Genomic DNA, 20,139 nt, shown 5'->3' on the forward strand with positions numbered 1-20,139 from the left:
GCCCCGCACGACCGGTCGGCTCATGATATCCCAACATCGCAGCACTCGGCCTGTGGTGCCCCTGTCAGGCCTGTGGTGCCCCTGATAGGTCGGTGGTGCCCCCGAGCCCCAAGGGAGGTCATGAGTGACCCATATGACCCCCCTCCTTTGTATCCGCCACTGGGATCTGATCACAACCCCCAGAAATAAGTAATCGTATAATCATCAGTTGCTTCCCTTGTATTCAACATACGAGAAAATTTACAACACTTTTGCCGGCTGGGTCATTTATGACCCAATGATATTTATCGAGGAAAAAAAGTTATCCGATGGCGACAAGAAGGGCAAAAATATACATCATGCCTTTTTCAGACAAACTCAAATGCCAGGTGGACGATCATTCAACAGATAGTAAGGTGCAAACATAATATAATATTACTTTTTGGGGCGGCGTGCCATTGCCAGTGACCGGCGACTGTGCAGTCCCGTCGTCTTTGGCTCCAGAAACTTCAGTGGACGAGCTCACACAAGTTTTATGCGGCTCCGACGCTCGCCACTGAACCCACAAATCCAACAAAACACACGCACAAGTTCCTCAAAGTGCCACTTGCCTCCATTGAGAAAAATCGTTAAGGTTTTGCTTTTGGGTCATATATGACCCAAGCGGCATTAATGGGAATCGAAGCGACGGTTGGCGGAGACAAACAACAATAAGCAATTAACGAGAAGCAATGAACGAAACACACACATTACATTGGTGCGAACAGGAGAAAAATAATGTGTGTCTGCCCAAAGTCGGTAGCCGTATGCTGCCGATAGGTGGAACGTTCCTTTTTTCGCCGCAGTAGCCTTTCGGGGCTACCTTCTCGGCGTCGGTGAGTCTTCTGAAGGGAGGTGTCCTCGGCAGGGCAGTCCTCGCGCTGGCGCAGGTGTCCGGGTCCGGTGTCCGGTGTCCGGTGTCCGGTGTCCGGTGTCCGGTGTCCGGTGTCCGGGTCGGGTCCCAGCAGCAGCTGTGGGCTCAGGGAGCACACCTGGCGCCGGGACCGGACCGGACAGACGCGTCCTTCCGGAGCGTGCTCAGCCGATCTCTGCTCCCGCCGTCTACAGGTCCGGTATCTGCCGGACACAGCGACAGACACACGGCGCGGTTAATTCGGCGCACATCGAGCGTCAGTGATTACACAAACACACCCACACTCCAGCGGTGCGTATTTACACAGTGGCGAGAGCGGCAGCTTCCGGCTGCAGCCACAGCAGGTGACACGGCGAGGGGGCGGCCGGTCGGCCCGGCCCCACTCCCGTCTAATACCCATTGAGCTGGGGCCACTCGACCCACGCGTCCTCCCACTCGCCTGACACCCGCTCGCTGCAGGTCGCCGCCACCCGAGCGGTCAGTTACTTTCTGAGAAGGTCGTACCCCGGCCTCCCTCCCTCCCTCCCCGTTCTCCGTCGGAGTGGCAGCGGCCGGCGGGCGACGGGTCCTCCCAAATTTGTCACCGGCCTTCGGGCCCACGAACTCGCGTCGGCGGCCGTCATCTGGCGACTGACGGCGCCCCCTGCTGCGCATCGCCAACGGCTGTCGAGGGCCACCCTCTGATGGCATCAGACAGCGGCGTCGGCCGGCGGCACAGAGGCGTCATCAAAAACGGCTGTCGACCTCTGCCCGATTCCGGCAGGCCTTCCCCTGAGCCAGCGCCGGTGCCGCCGAATACGGCCGTCTGAGTCAGCCAGAGCACGCAAGGCCTCCCACCTGCTGGGAGCGGGTGACGTCAGCCCTGAGCTCATCGGCCCAAGGAGCTGCCGCCAGCACGCCCCGGATGGGCGGCCACCGCGCGCCGGCCGGCCGGCGGCGTACCCGAGAGCTCAGCTCTCCGAATGAATGGCCGGGGTGTGACGGACCCGGCGGCCGGGTCTGGGCTGGCCGATAGCCGCGGCGCCGGCCGTGCTGCCACCGCACACCGCGGCGCCGCCGCCATCAATCGGCCGCCGCCCACGGTCAGCTCGCCGGCCCGCTGCCCCCGCACATCCGGTCGCCCTCCCTCTGCGAGAGCGGACAGCCCGAGACTCACCCTTCGATGTCTGCCAGGTGCGGCGGCGGCGGCGCGCCGCTGGAACAGGCGCCGCGCCGCCGAGGCGTCAGAGCGCGGCCGGGGGTAGAGCCGCACGCGGCCGTACCGGGCGCCGCTCAGACTCTGCGGCTCGGGCGGCGCCGCCGGCAGCTCGGGCCGCTCCAGCATGCGGACCAGGTCACGCAGGTTGTGGTCGGCCGGACGGCCGGCCGGCCGGCTCTGCACCAGCTCAGTGAGCGCCGGCGTGGCGAACTGACGCTGGTGCTCGCCCGGCCCGTTGACCACGGTGCCGAAGGTGGGCTGCGGCCGGTGGCGCGGCGCGCCGTACAGCGGGTTGTGGCGCAGCGTGTCGTGCACGCGGCCCAGCAGGTACGGCTCCTGGTAGCGGGGCACGGCGTTTGTGCGCACTGCGTTCCGGTGCTGTCGCTTGGAGAGCTTCCACATGGCTCTCAGCTGCTCGCAGCTGGGCTCGCGCGGCGCGTACGAGTTGTACGGCACGAACTGGTTGCGCTCGCGCTGACGTTTCTCGGGCGGCGGCTGCGACTGGTCGGTGTCGTGCTGGGCGCGCGCGGCCGACAGCAGGGTGGCCAGCAGCAGCAGCAGGGCGCTGAGAGGCAGGCGGAGCCCCATCACCGACGGTGGCTGGCCAGGGGCTAGGGGAGAGTGGGGTGGGTTGTATCAGTTTTTTACTCCGAGACCCATAACTTCGTAACTATCCGTGATAAACTCATTATTTCCATACTATCTCCTTCCTTGATTCTTCTGCTTTTTTGTGCAAAGTAACTTTTCCGCTACCTCTACCAGTTTTTCTTCTACGGTCTGCCGAATAGAACAATATTTTTGATACAACTTGCCCCATGGCTTGGGTGAATTGTATCACATGGTGGGGTAATTTGTATCACTATTTCACGTTTCAGGGAGTGCGCTTGCTACTGGTTTTGAACATAACAACAACATTAAATGGGGTTAATACAATGTATATGCTCAAAGGCTTCACTTTTATTAGACCAAACTTAGGTCAATCCGAACGAAACATCGAAACGAACGAAACATCAACAGACTAGACGCAAAAGTGGCCCGTTAAGAGCAAAGAAGCAAACACATTGTGCCGAAATGAACGAGCATTGACTAGCTATCTACAAACGCGAGCCAAGGCTTAGCTTTCGCGATCAAAAGCAGGGGCGGAGAATTGTCATAATCCCAGGGGGTGCTTTTCAGCACCTTGCGAATGGAAGCGTCGAATTTTTGCGTAGAAAAGCACATATAAGTACGCTTTCCCAAAAACATCACTCTTATCGCGGCTTACGCAAAGCAGTTTGTTTCTCAGACGTAATTTAAGCAGCCACTGGAGTACTATTGTATGGTGACCTATGAATTTCAGGGGGTGCTCGAGCACCCCCAAAACCCCTAATTCTCCACCCGTGATCAAAAGCGACATACCCATGCATACATACATACATACATACATACATGTTACAACATACCCCACCCGGCTCTGATACAACATGTACCACGCCGCCATCTTGGGAAAAAACATCCTCGTGCTCAAAAACAGCGGACAGCTGGATAAATCCATTTTCACTCACGCAGCCTTAGAACCTACCCTCACCACCGCTACGGAGATCTTTCAAATTCGTGCACATCTTAATGCCCAAAACACACATTTTCTTGCAACTTACTTTTTTAGAATGACATTAAAAAAAACAACATAAAATCGGCTCTCACCTCGAGACGCGTCCATCCAGCCACACGACAGAACAGGGAAATATGGCGCCCGGAAAACCTCGTCGGCTGGTCGTGTCACGAGCGCCATCTATTGGATAAGTTTGGCACAATTCGCCCTGATACAACTTGGACATGATACAACTCTCCCCGCACTCCCCTACCTCCCTCTCCCCTACCAGCAGCAGCGGCGACAACAGCTGGGCCGCCCCGGCCCAGCTGCTGGGCCCAGTGAAACGTTACACTTAAGCTGAAAGCACGGCGCAATCGTGTTCAAGTTCTCAGGATGAAGCTTAGCCACTGTGTGCGTTAAAGTGACCATCCCACCTTAACCCTCGCCGGCACAGGGGGCCACCCCGGAAAGCCCCATAACAGCCACACTTTACGACTTTCTAACAGGTCCCGATTTTCCCGGTTTTCGGGTCATTGACCTGACCTGGAAGGTCACCCGATGATCTAGGACCTTAACCCTCGCATGTGTGCGGCGTTTTCCAGCTTCTAATGTGTAGGGGGGGGGGTCGGTTGGACCCCCCACTTGCCGTTTGGCCCCTGATCGAGCTAGAGCTTCGCGGAAAAAACGAGCGTGTTGCCCGTGACGAGAGAGGAAGCCGATGATACCCAATTTTAAGGTCCTAGGTCATTGGTTGACCTTCCAGGTCAGGTCAATGACCCAAAGTCGGGAAAATCGGGACCTATTAGAAAGTCGTAAAGTGTGGCTGCTAAGGGGTTTTTCGGGGTGCTGATCACGAATATCGTGTTAGTTTTGATCACAGATGATGTCTTTAAGCATTTAGACCAGGTCGGGTCAGGTCAGGTCAGGTCAACCAGTAGGCGTCGTGACGGGTATTTGTAGCACGTGTCAACCGCCTCTGACAGCTTCGTAACATGTTACAAAGGCACCAAAACTACTTCGTAAATGTTCAAATGGTTGCTAAATTCGAATTCAGCTCCAAAAACTAGCCTAGAAACATGTAAAACTCGAAAAAGTGAACCGAGGTCACCCGAGGTCACCAAAGGTCAATGACCTGACCTGACCTTCAGGTGACCTTGACACCCACCCTAATGCATGGGAGCAACATCACATCACATGTTTGAACGTTTGAAACCACGAAAAGCTTGCAAACGCGCGGCTAATGCGAGCCGACGTACGCCGAATCGCGATTCCGGCCAAACATGGTCTCGGAAAATAGGTCACAGGTCAAAGGTCATTTGGGTCAGGGTCATGAAATTTTCAGGGTAGGTGTAAAATTGATCAATGCGAGGGTACTGAAAGTTTCGTCGCGATCGGCCGCTTTTTACGCGAGTTATTCGCGAAAAACCATGGGGGGGGGTCCATCCGACCCCCCCCCCTACACATGCGAGGGTTAAAATTGGATATCATCGGCTTCCTCTCGTGACGGGCAATACGCTCGTTTTTTCCGCGAAGCTCTAGCTCGATCAGGGGCCAAACGCGAGGGTGGGGGTCGTACCCCCCCCCCCTTTTGTGCCGTTGAAGGACGCAAAATGGCCTGTGCCGGCGAGGCCTAACATTAGTGTTGAGTTGAGATAGCCAAAATGGGGTCCCTGGCTTGCATTTACCGGTTTGAGCACTCATAACCCGCGCGGGACTGGGGGGGGGGGGGGTAAATTTTACCCCCCCCCTCGCGAATTTTTGCAATATTTCAAAAACGGCCGCCAAACTTTCAGTACCTTTTCTTACATCAATTTGACACGTTCCATGAAAATTTGGGCGAAATCCTTCGGAAATGTTTTGAGAAAATGACGTTTTGGTGACGTCATGTTCGCCATTTTCGCCTCAAAAACGGCAAAATTTCAAACGCCGCTAACATCTTCATTTTTAAGGGAATCAAGACGTAACAAAAAGGTAATACGTAATTCTACCTTGTCTATCAAATGGCTATCTCGGTTTTTTGAAAATTTTAGATTTTGGCCCAAATTTTTCCAAAAAAACTGACTTTTTTGAAAAATAATTATAAAATCCAAAATTTTGAGCGTATCGAAAAAAACGGAATATATGTCAGAGAAGTGGTCAATGTGCACCTACATATCAATTTTCAAAAAAAAATCAGTTCAAAAATGTGGGAGTTATTTCAAATTTTATGATGTCACGACACACAAAATTTTTGAAAAAAAAATGATTTTTTTGGAAGTTCTAGACCTTGTACAGAAACAAAAATAGCACCATTCGATTCGCCGTGAAAAACTACATTAGATAGACAGTAGACATCTTTTTAGGCCTTAACAACCAACTTCAAAATTTGACCACACTTGACCTGACCTTGACCTGACCTTGACCTGAAACTCGTCCAGAAGTGGTCCATATCACTTATTGAGTGTGCCTATTGAATTCTATGAGTAAAATGACCCATAAAACATGTGTCGCACATGCCCTTTAATATATTTTGTTTTTGGTGACCTGACCTGACCTGACCTGACCTTGACCTTGACCTCTGAATGATATTGTATGCAACTAATATTGTCTTGGTAGCCTAAGAACACGTTTTGGGCAATCAGTCTCAGTCCATGACTCCATTCTTCGGCAACTACGGTGCAAGGTCGATACTGTAGAAACTTGCAATTTGTACCCTTGACCTGACCTTGACCTTGACCTCAAACTTTGAATTAAATACATGTTTTTAGTTGTTCGTGATGAGATCTTTCGATTGGCGTTTGAATTTTCCAAATCGGACCATTAGTTCGGAAGATAACAGGGGGGGGTAAAATTTACACCCATCCCCCAGCCCCGCGCGTTCGGCTGGAGACCCCAGCCCCGCGCGGGCTATAAGATCGAGAAATGTCTCAAATCGAAAGTATCTACTTTCAAAGTTGCAGCACTTGGATTCAGAGGGGCTAATGCATTACAATGCCCCATCTGAATGTGTGACGTCAGCGCAGATCTAATGATTTTAAATCTTTTACTAAAACGTTTGGTAGCACGCGATGGTATATGCTGCTTTGCGCACAAGTGCCGCACTTTCAAATAAAGTCGCTAGGAACAGCAGAGATCCCAAAAAGTAAACAAAAGTAAACGTCCTATATCATGAAAACCGGTGAATATTTTTCGATGAAATTTGGTAGATATTCATTTTCACTCTTTCTGAACCCAGCGACATCACTTTCATGCCAATTCATTAACCCTCGCACCGACGGGGGGGCCGGATATCCGCCCCCCCCCCCCTGAGGTTTTAACCGCGGCGCGTAGCGCCGCGAAATTTGGTATGACTATAACCTCATCAATTTTACACATGGTGTGCAAGTTTGAACCTCCTACCTTTCAAGGTCAGGTCACCAGGTCACTTTGAATGACCCAACCTCAAGTCACTTTTTTGCAACTTTGTCACCGTGCCAGAGCTACAGTAGATGTCGGAGGCCTTTGAAAGTCGCAGGATATTATGAGGTCATTAGTAGCTACAATTTGTATATCTCGGAATTTTGATATCGGTGACCTAAGGTCAGGTCAATTTCGCGACCTCCCCATTATAAGTCAATGGGGGAAAATCAACTCCCTGTTTTTACCACTAAAACGGGTCGGAATGGCCCCATATACCATACATGACTTCATATACGATCAACCTTCACTACCTTGAGGTCTGTTTTGCTGTTGGGCAGCTGTGAGGTCATGTGACGTCATCAAAGGTCACCAAAGGTTTTTGGCCAATAACTCCGTACAGGAACAAAATACAGACGCGTGGATGGTCCCATTGTGTTCAGCTCGTCAGGACGCATCGAATGATATACATGATGACCTCGAGGTCACGTGACCTGAGGTCAACCTTTGACCTTGACCTTTCGAGGTCAACATATATATCATTCGATGCGGATTGACGAGAGGATCACGATGATGCCCTTAGTTTGTTCCTATCTTGACTAATTCGAAAGTTATTCGAGAAAAACTCTCTCCATATCTAGCGCCGCCATTTTGACTTTTTCGACCCCTGTGACGTCATCTTTGACCTGACCTGAAAATGACCTTTGTAAAAATTGTAGATCTTGGCCGTGCGTATCCGATGCCGTTTACCGCTTGTCGCTATCTTGCTTCGTTCTCGAGATCTCAGGGGGGGGGGGCGGTCATCCGCCCCCCCCGTCGGTGCGAAGTTGGCGCAGTAGAGTTGCAAAATTTCCCTACCGCACTACCGGCATGCCGGTAATTTTTCACTACCGCAGGTTTTTTCGTGGTATCTGGCATGTCTTGCCGGTAGCATGCCGGTATTTTTGATTTTGCACACAAAAAAATTATCAGCATATGATTCAAACTTTGGACACTAAGAGGCTATTTAATTGTAATAACAGCAATCTTAGCCACTGCAAAATACATTTTGTGGTAAAAGTTCCATATGCCGTATTAAAATTACCGCCAAATTACCGGTATGCCGGTAATTTGGCGGTTTTTTTGCTTGGGGCGTGGTAGCATGCCGGTATCCCAGAAAATTTTTGTGGGGCGGGGCGGTGCCGGTAGCAGCCCATTGGGAAAACTTTGCAACTCTAGCGCAGACCCCCGTCGGTGCGCGGGTTAACTTGTTGAAGGTGGGAGGGTCCCTTTAACCACTGGTAGCTGGATATCGCTATAGCCATAGAGCATGCTTCCCGTTTCCGACGGAACAAAATGTCTTTAGCATTCATTGGACAGTCATGGTACTGTCCGAACTCCGTCGCAATAGGTGAGACCTTGTGAGCATCTAACACCTTCGAACATTGCTGACTCGGCGTGTTTAACTCCTGGCTTCAGCAGTTGAGCGTTTCTTTGTGAATCGCACCATCACGACTCCCACGCCGCGAAACAATCGTCCAACTGCCTGCAACCTGAGCCACTCACCGGTAATCGCTTTCTGGTCTACATCGCATTCCTGATGTATTAAGGAGCACTCACCGAGTTTGAATGGATCTCAACTATTCTCATAAACGCTAGACATTTGGGGTTGAATAGCAGAGCGATACACTTCGTAAAGTTCGTTGGATCTAAGAAGTTATGCTAGTAATAAATGCTCATAATTTCACCCTTCATTGTGTGTGGATGAGTTTTGCTGTTTTGTGGTCGTCAGTTATTCTACAAAATTATGTCGGTACAACATAACAGCAGCTAGGGCTGACATATTTGATCGTAATAACAAAATTAGACGAGACGTTTATTAAATTTTCGGCAATTGTTCGTTCTCAGCTTATTCCATTTTCTCTGAACAAAATACTAACTAAAGTTAAATCAGATGTCTAGAGATGCATCATATCAGATAAATAGAGAGGCCAAGAGAACGAAGAGGGAGATAAAGAAGAAAGGAGAAATGAAAGAGTCAGACAAAGAGAGAGACAGAGGGGGAGAGGGAGAGGGAGAGGGAGAGGTAGAGGGAGAGGGAGAGAGAGAGGGAGGCAGAGGCAGAGACAAAGACAGAAAGAGACAGAGAAAGAGAGAACAAGGGGAAAGCCAAAAGATGTCCCAACCCCGATGAGTGGTTCCAGGTCCAGTCCACTTTACTGCGAGACGTTTATTGACGGCTCGGATCCCTTTCTCACATCGTGACAACCTCCATGTATCCACACTCCACGGACACAAATGGGAAGCAGCATAATCGCAAAGGATAACAACTATCTTTGAGCTTTGACAAGTGAATTAATTCATGAATACTAAGTGCGAATACAATCAAGACGGTGGCCTGGCCGCCTCGCTTGTCTCCGGTGCCCCGGTCGGAACTGCTTGACAAATGCCCCTGCGGCTCTCACTTATTCAGGTAAGGGAGGATAACGATAGGTAAAACCAAGATTCCTTTACTACTCAGGTTAGTTCACTAGAGAAATAAAGGGGCCGTGGTAAGTTGGTGACGTCATCAGAGGAAATCCTTCACGTTCAAATAAAGGGGTCATTTAAATTTCTGATTTTGGCTCGATATTGTCCTACTTGTTTAGTTTCAGTCCCATTTATCGTAATGAGGCGAGCTCATTGTTTCATTGGTACAACTTATGATGACACATAATCCTTATTTTTTTCTCCAGCTCGCTTGAAAAATGATGAAATTTGCATGCATGCCTATGGGTGAAGGGAGATTCTACCGCCGTGGTGACGTCACGGTACTAAGGGATTTTGGAACTCGTGAAGGGGGGCTGGGTAAAACCAAGATTCCTTTACTACTCAAAGCAACGTTTTGAGTAAAACAACGTGCTGTGGTACATGCTCCTGCTGTATTTGCATTGTCATTTCGAACGTATACATTATGTTTCTTGGTTTTTAAGCAGAATAGAATGGTTGCCAAAGATTTCTGCTAAAAACGTAGATGAGTTTCGATGATTCGGTCATTCGTGGCTCTTTCAGATATTTTGAAAAAAGCACAATGTCATGCTTTTACAATGCAATTTACAACGCCGTTCGACGCCAAACCAGGCGCACACACAACTAGTGAGATACCTATCTACTCTCCGGTTTGTTTCTCACCACGATAATCTGCTTACAACAAGCTGTGGCACAGTCCACAGCAGAAGTAATGTGCGGTTTCAGTCATGGGTATGTTCTGCTTCTGAAGCTTAGGAACGATTAACCAGACTACAATGAAACTTTGAATGTAGCTTATATGTATCGTCACCCTTGCAGCTGCAACATTAGCTATTGACATCTTCTTTTCGATCACTCCGCATTAAACAATCACCAGTCAAAGCCAACCGTTGAGATTGGTAAAGCCCCACATTACTTTAGCGGTGGGCTGTACGTTTATCTCAAAAGTCATGCAGAGATCAGCCCTTCGATAAAGTGCAAAACTCTCACTATAAATCAGGAATTGAATCAAAGCGTAACCGTGCTCTTTAAACTATTGTTAGTCGGACAAGCTAAAGAAATTCAATTTTATTGTTATCTAGTTCTTTTTTTAATACAATCTCCAAGGATTAATTGCATCTAGTCTGCGATCCATTCAGCCATATTCAGCCTATGAATAAATGAGCCCCTTTGATATGCCGCTAACTTGTCTATGTTTTATTCATCTTCCCTGTTTTCCATTTGATTCACGCTCTTCATTGATTAGTTCACACAAACGAGATTCAAATACTTAACTTTAACCCGCGCCCCAGTGGCGGTCTCACCCAACTTCGCCCTAGTGGGGGGGGGGGCATATGTTACCACCCAACTCTAACTAGAAAGCTAAGAGGGCTAGAAAGACGCGGTAAAAAGCAGTCAATAGCTCTCAATGCGTACGTTTAAAAGTATTTCGATCATTTTTCACCTTAGAGCAATATTGGGGTCACCAGAGGTCATCAAAGGTCAAAATTTGCCAGTTGTCATTATATTTTTCAGAAAACATGCCGCTATCTCAGGAACTATGGTAGCTAGAAAAACGCATGGAACAGCAAACGATAGCTTTTGAACTCTTCTTTTGAAAAGGTCGTTCAACGGTTTAGCCTCCAGAGGGTAAAAATTCCAAAAATAGCTGTTTTTACGAAAAGTGTTTTTCGACAATACCTTTCGACTACAAAAAGCCACGACATTTCTATTGCCAGAATCGTGTTCCCCTCGCCGAGACGCGTCGAATGAACTATAATTTGACCTTGAAAGGTCAACTTGAAAATTTGACCTCAGGTCAAGGTCATGACCTTACCGGAAAAGGTCATGTTGCATATCAGTAGATGCGTCTCAACAAGACAAACCACAGACTTCTCTATATATGGACTGTGCGCTGATTTGGGAAATCAGCATTGGAGGCCCAAATTTCTGAAGCCGTAACATGAACCCATATGTTGTAACACAATACCCTTTTATTGTTTCCTGTCGACAGGCTGAATTTTATGTAATATATTTTGTTTTTGTACTATCTATTGCTCGTAGCTCAGAATAAGAAAGGCTTCTGGTCGATATGAATCTGTATTGGAACATCATTTCACGTTCATCGACACTCATTGATGTCCTCATGTCAAGTTCATCTCGCATTGCACCAGTGGGCTTGAAAATGGCGTTAGTCCATTTTCACCGCGGAATCCAGCGAGAAAGGGTGGCTATCATCCCTTTCTTCTTCCCCCGTGTGCTGGATTGTTCACATCTCTGACATAGCAGGCTACAAACTCGCGCGACAGTGCACCGACCGCGCTGGTGGTAAAGGTTGGCGGTAATGCCGATAGGGGACTTTACGGGATAATGTGTGTCTGCTGCAACGGTGTCTTCACTGTTCTTCTCTGCTACCCACTTTTTCGCACCACGCATCTACACATAGTCGCACTTTCACACATTCGCACATGCGCATCACCAATTGCAACGTATCCCTCCGTCTGCTCGTTTTCCACTCGCTGCTGAATGATACGGCGATAGCTCTTGTGACGGTCGTTCCCATCACGTTGTCATGCTGTAGCTATTGTTGCTTTTATTGTGTCCCTTCGTCCCATGGAGACGTAGCCGAGCAGCTCTGAAGGGACCTGTGGGCGGCCCCCAGGGCCACCACGATGCTGCCGCTCCGCACCTCCTCCATGTTGGGGTTGATGGTCGCCATCAGGCGATGTCGGGTGCCCATCAGAGCCGGGCACCGCAGGAGGACATGCTTGGGCTGTCCGCCTCCTCTCAGCAGACGGGTAGAGTGCGGCTCTGCATTGTCGGTCGTCGCACTGGTTGCACCCCGACAGCCAGGAGAGCGCCAACCCGACTCTGTGGCGCCATTGGGAGGAGCTTGTCCAGTGGCCGGCGCGGAGCTGGTGGATGTCCACCGCCGCTGGCCGGTCGCCGCCGGCAACGGTAGGCGGGAGTCGATCCCCGTCAGCTGGTGGAACCAGCCGGCTGGCCAGGCCCCGACGGTGCGAGCCCTCGCCACTCTGGCGGCGGCCCAGTGGGCCTTCTGGACGTCTATAAGGATTTGTTTTTAGTCGAGTATGTTTGCCTTCTTGGCGATGGTGTCGGCCCTCTCGTTGTCTTCCAACCTGCATTGTGAGGGCACCCACTGTAGGTAGACCAACAGGCCTCCAGCTGTCAGTCCCCAGAGGGCTCTCCAGATGTCCACTCCGAGCGAGGAGTGCTGGGCGGCCCAGCCACCTCGGATGGCGGCGAGGGCGGACTGCGAGTCGGTGCAGGCTACGATGGTGTCTTCCGCGTGCGGCGGGTTCTCCAGCAGCTAGGAGAGAGCAGCTCGGAGGGCGACCATCTCAGCTCGGAAGCTGGAACACAGGTAACCTGCCGGGGCGCGGATCGAGTGCTCTTCCCCGTTCGGCCAAACGATTAGTGCCCCCGGCGCCTCCGTCATATTCTGTAGCTCGTTAGTTACAGTATGCTCTTCGCCCTTGGCACATTTCTTGGCTTCTCCATCAAAAATGTCCACAGCTGGCCTAGAAATGGTGACCTGCCAGTTTCCTGAGATATCCAAAGTAGAAGTTCCTGTAATAACAGGCCATCACCGGCACAGATGTTTGTCCCAGCTACTTATACTCCAATCAGTCCTATGCATCTTGTTTCTGCTCCACCGCTATTTTTCCGTCCGTTCTTCGCAGACTGGCGTATTCTTGAGCTTCCCGATCCCGATGCAAGTTTTGCGGTAACATTTAAGAGCGGCAACCTTCATCGTTTAACATTGATGCGAAGGGTACGAATTCCATCATTTCATCGAGCATTCTTCCGAGATGATTTGATCCAGACCATAATGAACTACAACCCCATCCGACACACTGGATAAACTTCATTGTTTGATTGAATAAGCTTACTTCTTTTGGATGTAGTGGCGTATAACTGCCATGGGTATGGCATTATTTAGCGCGGCGTAGCTTCGAACTGCGATGGCGAGTTGTTCTTTTCACATTAACTGCTGGTCAAGTTAAGTCTTTGTAGCTCCTTTCAGTGAGTCTTTTTTTCTCCAGAATAAAATAAGGCACTAGGCATTATAGGAAGTATGCTGAGACTGGCGCCGTCGATAGCGTCCTGTTTTTCTTCTTGCTGTGTGAGTCTCACAGGAGTCAGTGTTTGCAAAAGTTAACTTGCAAATCTGATTGTCCTCAGCGTTATCTCTTATCTCGATTGATGGTTTCGTCTGTGAACATTTTTTCCTTTTAGTTATACGGGAGGCTAAAAAGTTGCCTTTTTGCTAGAAATTATGTTTCGTTTCACATTTTTCTTGCCCTGAATCTGGCTTGATACCCGGAATGACATCTTCGCACCACACGTTTTCTGATCCGGTCGTGATGAGGTAGTGATCGATAATATTCTTTCCTTTTTTGACCATTTTTTCGAGCTATTTCTTACTTATATTTACTGCTTCTTGTGGCCCTATATAATGTATCGTTATTTCTCAAAACCCTTTTCAAAACCAACGTAAATGACTAGTTCCGACAAATTAGCAACGACAACCAACAATGCAACCAACATTCAAAAGCAAGAAAATGCGCGCAAAGTACGGCTGCATTTGTGAAGTATATACCTCCAGCGTGAACAAATGGCTAACTGAACGAGAAAACATGTTCTCATTTATATAGATTTATTTCTTATTTATTTTGAATTCAACAAAAAAATGTAATCCGACAGGTAGATAAAAGTATGGGCTATCCTATATCCAAATTTGTAAATATTCTGACACCCTTTTCATTGTAAAAAGATGGATAAAAGTGCACTTATTTTTGGGCCTCCAATGCTGATTTCCTCGGATCAGCGCACAGTCCATATATAGAGAAGTCTGTGGACAAACACAATGAGACCATCCCCAGCGTTTTATCTCTTTCCAATCGCGAGTTATTGGCAAAAAACTGTTTGTAGCCTCAATTGTGACCTCGGATGACCTGTCTAGAGGCTATCAGCAAAAATGACACCTTGGTCATCACGAGTGGACTAAATCATTGTGATTCTGAAATATTTGGACTGTTCCGATGCGTACACACGGATCTAGAGGCATTTTCATTTTTCTCCATTGACTTGTAATGGAAAGGTCACGCGATTGACCTGACCTTAGGTCACGGATATAAAAAAAAAACGAGATAAAGAAATTGTAGGCGCCCATAACAGCATGCAATCCACCAAGTTTAAAACCTTTCTGACAAACACTGCAGGCTGGACATGATTGCAAACTTTTTTAGGCTTGGTTAGTTAACTTGACCTGGTGACCTGACCTGACATGACCTGGGGTCAAAAATTTTACACATTGTCCAAAATCGATGCACCAAAAGCTACCCCAAGCGGCGTGGCGCTACGCGCCGCGGTTTTTTATTCACGCACAAAAAACGCGAAAGGGTGGTAACAAATTATAAGCCAGATAAGGATATTGGTTTGGTAAAGTTAACACGTTTCCATTCCAGCATGTTTATTATACAATCACAGCACCTTGAAATGATCGATAGCGATAAGTTAAGAAGAGTAAAAATGATGACGCAAAATAATATGAGAGTGAAGCAGTGGTGCACGTAAGACTGGTTTGAGAAGTGAATCGCCACGCCATGTGTGCATCGCTCATAATTGTGAATACACACACAGTACATGCATTTATTGATACACTTTAATTGTATCCAAGTCATTGGGTCATATTTACAGGTTTGGAGGCGCAACCGCAGGGTAAGCAACGGAAAACACGGGCGGATATATGTACCTATCAGTCCCGCAACGAAGGAGTTTGGACCCACCCCGTTTAGAACGGACCGCGTGAGAAGTCAGCACTGCGTGGTCAACACCAGAACTGCTAAGTCAGACCCTAACCGTGTCCTCTCCCATAATGCGGTGGATATTGTGTGACTTTCATGAAATGTTGTTAGCCAGGCAAAATTGCTGGGCATATACCAACATGAAACTTGTCGTGTCTTTATCCCATGCTGCTGCTTGGTTTTGCCTGATAGTTCAATACAAACCCCAAACCTCCGTAACATGCATAGTGCATACCTACTTGGACTACCCTGACCCGTGGTTTGCTGAGAAAAGCTAACGGACCATGCAACAATCCCTTTTTGAGAGGTTATGTTGCCGTTTTTTCCCGTCCATCTGAACCATCGGCACAGCGGTCACACACGGAAGCCGTTCCTTAACCTTCCCGTCAATTGAAGATGTCCGGGTAGCTATCAAGCTGTACACAATTGTAATAATATTGCCTTACTCAGATTTAAATTAACACTTTTTTACAGGCTAAGCATTTTAAAAGCTAATCTGGAGGAGCTAATCTAATTCGCAAACACAATGGGGATCACGAATATCGTGCATGGAACAGATGAAATAGCCATTTCGTGCTAAAAAAAAACTCCAAATCTTTTTATGAATGGTCAAATTTGCAATTACGTTTTGAATTGACACACACCTACAAAAGCCACCGCACCGGTGCCAGTGAAAGGTAGTGTGCCACCTTCCACCTTCCAATGCCACCTTCCCATTTTATTTTTCCTAGGATAAGAAGCTTCTGTTTTTACCTAATATCGCAAAAAAATCAAACATGGGCCTGGAATAGTGCCTTTTTTGCCTAAAAGCTTACCGGTTTTTCGATATGTACAACAACTGTAGTGGGCTGACCTGCAAACAGGCGTCGGCGACAATCGCGAATGCGGCGCACATGTGACAATAAGCAAAGGTCATTATAGAGTTACGACGTACGGGAAGCGAGTTTCCGAAGTGTGGAACTGCGCATACCTAAGGTCTATGATTGGTGCAAGCTTCGCCGAGATGACGTTGCAGGCTGTGACGTCATGGCTCACAGTCGGCCGACCAATCGCTGCACGATTATAGGCTAGCGGCGCGCGGCACTAGCGCCCATGGGCCCAATCTTATAAACGCCGTGAAATGGATATGGCAGCACTCTAAGGCTGGATATATAGTACGCAATCTTATAAAACTCTGTGAAATCGAAAACACGGCACGCTCTTTACGGTATTGGTAGCCGCTGGTTTTGAGGATACCGTAAACTGATTTTAACCGTGAGCAGCTGTACACATCTCAAAACACCGACAATCATCAGCTGTTTGCGGTTTCAGCGGCGTCCATTTCACGCCAGAATTTGTGGCGTACTTTGACGAGCTTCTCAGACAGTTTAATTCATTTAAGATAAATTCCATGTTTTTATGATATAGGTATGCAATATTTTACATTATGATATTTCTAAGATTAAAACATCCTCCACATATTAACTCATGATTTACTATAATGATGCTTAATTATACAGACAACGATCAATTTCAAAATATGTATTTCCAGGAACTAAATGCACACTAAAACACATAAAAACGAGTGTTCATCGTTATAGGTATGGCTTTATTTTTCAAATAAAAAGGGGATTTTTAAGAGGATTTTAGCATTAGTAACAGTCTTAGATTTTCGGCAGCCACTGCATTATAGAATCGGTATGGGTCTTTAGCCTATTCTCACGTCTCACGTATGACACAAATAACGGGCACTTGATGGCTTCTGATTAGATATTTAAATTAATGATGATATACCTTAGTTTGTCAAAAAATTATAAATGCCTACTCACTATTCGTATTTCCTTTCTGTTTGGCACAGTCACTGATCAGTGATTAATCTGTTGTTTCTCTTCCTGCATCTCGATCTGACTTCTGAACCAAGTATTTTTCTTGATATAGCTTTGATATGTAGACTGGGTACTTCAATCTTTTGAGGAATTGCTTTTTAGCTTTAGGCTAGGTAATAGGTACCTATGCTTGAATAAGAAGGAAAATAAGCTGTAACTTGACCTAATTCAGTTCATGTACGTAATCTTCGAATTTTAGTAGCTTTATCTTCATGAAGACAAGAAGGAAAATAAGCTATATCTTGAATTGATCCAGCTAATGTACGTATCCTGATGCTCAAATTGTAGGAGCTTCATTGTCAACGGCATTACTTCAATTACTGAAAGAGTAGCCGAGCTATAATTAAATGATTATTTAAATGATTCTTTAACAAATTTATTGCAATGCCTTAACAGCAAATAAATGCAAATGATAAGTTGAAGAGACACTGAGAGGGAGTGAAGACCTGATTTTCTTGGATTCCCTTTGGCTGATTGATCTATGTGGTGTAATTTTGAAAGAGTTTAAAATATGAGAAGGCATAACTGAGAGAATAGAAAACTGGACACAATTGTGGCGCATCCACAAATCAGAATTAAGTATATATTGAACAAATATTGATCTTATGGTAGATTTGGTGAGTTCAAAGTAATTCAAGCTATCAAAGATAACACTGAGAAGACTTAGAGGTAAGGTTACTATGGAAAGAGGGGTTAAAATCTCAACTAATAAAATTCCAAAAGACTCCATTTTTCACAATGACAACACCATTGGTAGCAGCGATGAAGAAAGAAAAGGAGATTGGAAAGTAGTGAGGAAAGCAAGATCAAGGACCAAAAAAGGAAAAAAGTGTGATGCAAGTGAAAAAGGAGATTCCATTGTGAGCTCTCAAGGAATGAAAGTCAAAAGTAAACCCGAGAAAGGTCAGATCAAGTACACCTGCAAAGGAAATGAACATGAGAGATGTGGGCAGGAAGTTCTCAATGACTCAGTAGGTGGCATTGCCTGCGATATCTGCCTGGAGTGGTACCATCCATCTTGTCAGGAAATTGAAGAAGAGGTTTACAAGCTACTTAAGGATGCCAAACTAGTCTGGATATGTTCCTTCTGCAGGAAACACTTGCCAATGATGAGGTCACTAGTGACAGAGAAAGCTAAAGAAGAAGACGTACGTCAACAAAAAGTACTTCTTGAGCTAGAACAGATGGTAGAAAAACAGCTAAAGCAAGAACAGCATATAGAGGAAACTATGCTATCCTGCACGACAAGGATTGAGAACATGATAGAAGAAAGGGTAAAAGAAGCTGTGCATTCAGCTGTAACCAAAATGGAAGGCATAGTGACTCAAAGCAACCAAGAAGTAGTAAAAAGCCTAAGCAGTGAACATGATCACATGATGCGGGCTCAGCAGAGCAGAATAGACCGGGTGGAACAGACAGTTGGGTGTAGCATCGATGTGCTAGGAAAGGCAGTGCAGGAAAACCAGAAGGCCACAAAAAGTCTTCCTATCATTTCAGCTGAGATGAAGAACACAACAGACAGGGTGGTGAAGATGATGGAAAGTAAGGTGGATGAAGAAAGAAAGAAAAATATCATCATACACAACATTACAGAAAGCAAAGCAAAGAACCCAGAACAGAGGAAGGAAGAAGACACAAAAGTGGTGACAACCATGATTTCAACTCTGCTAAGGGAGAACAACCCTGTGAAAGTAGTACGTGTCACAAGACTAGGAAGGTATGAAGGAGCAGACTTGAAGCCTCGGCTCTTGCTGGTTACACTTGAACGAAGTGAACAAGTAGAGGTTATGTACAGAAAAAGGTTTGAACTGAAGGAACTTGGCTTTGTCAACACATACATCACAAAAGATCTTCCACGAGATGAGAGGGAAAAACAGCGTAACTTGCGAAAGGAACTGGAACAAAAAGGGAAAGATACACATTGCATTTTTCGAGGAACAATCATCCGAAAGGAGGAGGCACCATGGGCAAGCAGAGTGTGATCCAAGCAGGCCTAGAGAAAGGTTCAGTAAATTGAAGTGTCTGTACACAAATGCAAATTGTTTGAGTAACAAGCATAGTGAACTTCAAGGGAGAATTGATATAATTCAGCCTGATATTGTGGGCATCACTGAAATTTGGGAGAAGGTGGAATTCGCTGTACAAGGGTACCATCCGGCATTCCGTAAGGACAGGCCATTAGGTCAGTCTGGAGGTGGTATATTAATTTTAGTTCATGAAAAATTTGAAGTGGTGGAATGTAAGGAGTTGAATGAGCATCCCTTTGGTGAAGCAGTTTGGTGCTCCTTACGTTTAGCAAGATATGAAAAGTTACTTGTGGGCGTCTGTTACAGAGCTCCAAGAAACTCAAGGGAGCAAAATGATATGTTAAATGATTTGTTCAGGAAAACTCAAGACGTCGGAATTTCTTGCAGAAATGTTATGATCATGGGTGATTTTAACTATGGTGGAATTAATTGGGAGATTGGAACATATGATGGTACAGAAAACTCTGATCCTTCAAGGTTTCTAGAAACAGTACAAGACTTGTACCTGTACCAGCATGTGAAAAGTCCAACACGCTTTAGGGAAGGACAAGCCCCATCCCTTTTGGACCTAGTCTTCACAAATGACCAAAGCATGATAGAAAGCATAGACATTTGTGAACCGCTTGGTAAAAGCGACCATGCAGTGTTGTTGTGGGACTTCACATTTCGAGCCTCTGTAAGTGAAATGGCAGAGACAAGCTCAGAGAAACGATACAATTATCAGAAAGCCAATTTCGACGGCATGAGTGAAGCATTGAACTTAACAGATTGGAGCTTTCTCAATTATGCAGGAGTAGAAGACATGTGGCAAGAAATTAAGAAAGCCATAGTAACAGCTATCGACTCATTTGTACCCATTAAGAACCACAAGAAGACCAAACCCTCTGCACCATGGTGGAGCAATAAACTCAC

The 20,139-nt window shown here is 47.0% G+C and overlaps 1 protein-coding gene across 1 annotated transcript; it reads right to left on the bottom strand.

Moving 5' to 3' along the window:
* Positions 1 to 234: 234 nt before the first annotated feature.
* On the bottom strand, positions 235 to 2,697 carry LOC122368636. The gene is made up of 2 exons (XM_043342776.1): positions 2,049 to 2,697; positions 235 to 1,095 (listed from the first exon to the last, which is right to left on the bottom strand). Exons 1-2 carry the CDS (start codon positions 2,676 to 2,678, stop codon positions 1,081 to 1,083), a joined length of 645 nt encoding a protein of 214 aa, XP_043198711.1. The 5' UTR covers positions 2,679 to 2,697; the 3' UTR covers positions 235 to 1,080.
* Positions 2,698 to 20,139: the final 17,442 nt, after the last annotated feature.

This window comes from Amphibalanus amphitrite, unplaced genomic scaffold (assembly GCF_019059575.1).
Source record: "Amphibalanus amphitrite isolate SeventyFive unplaced genomic scaffold, NRLGWU_Aamphi_draft 000963F_arrow, whole genome shotgun sequence".
NCBI lineage: Eukaryota > Metazoa > Arthropoda > Thecostraca > Balanomorpha > Balanidae > Amphibalanus > Amphibalanus amphitrite.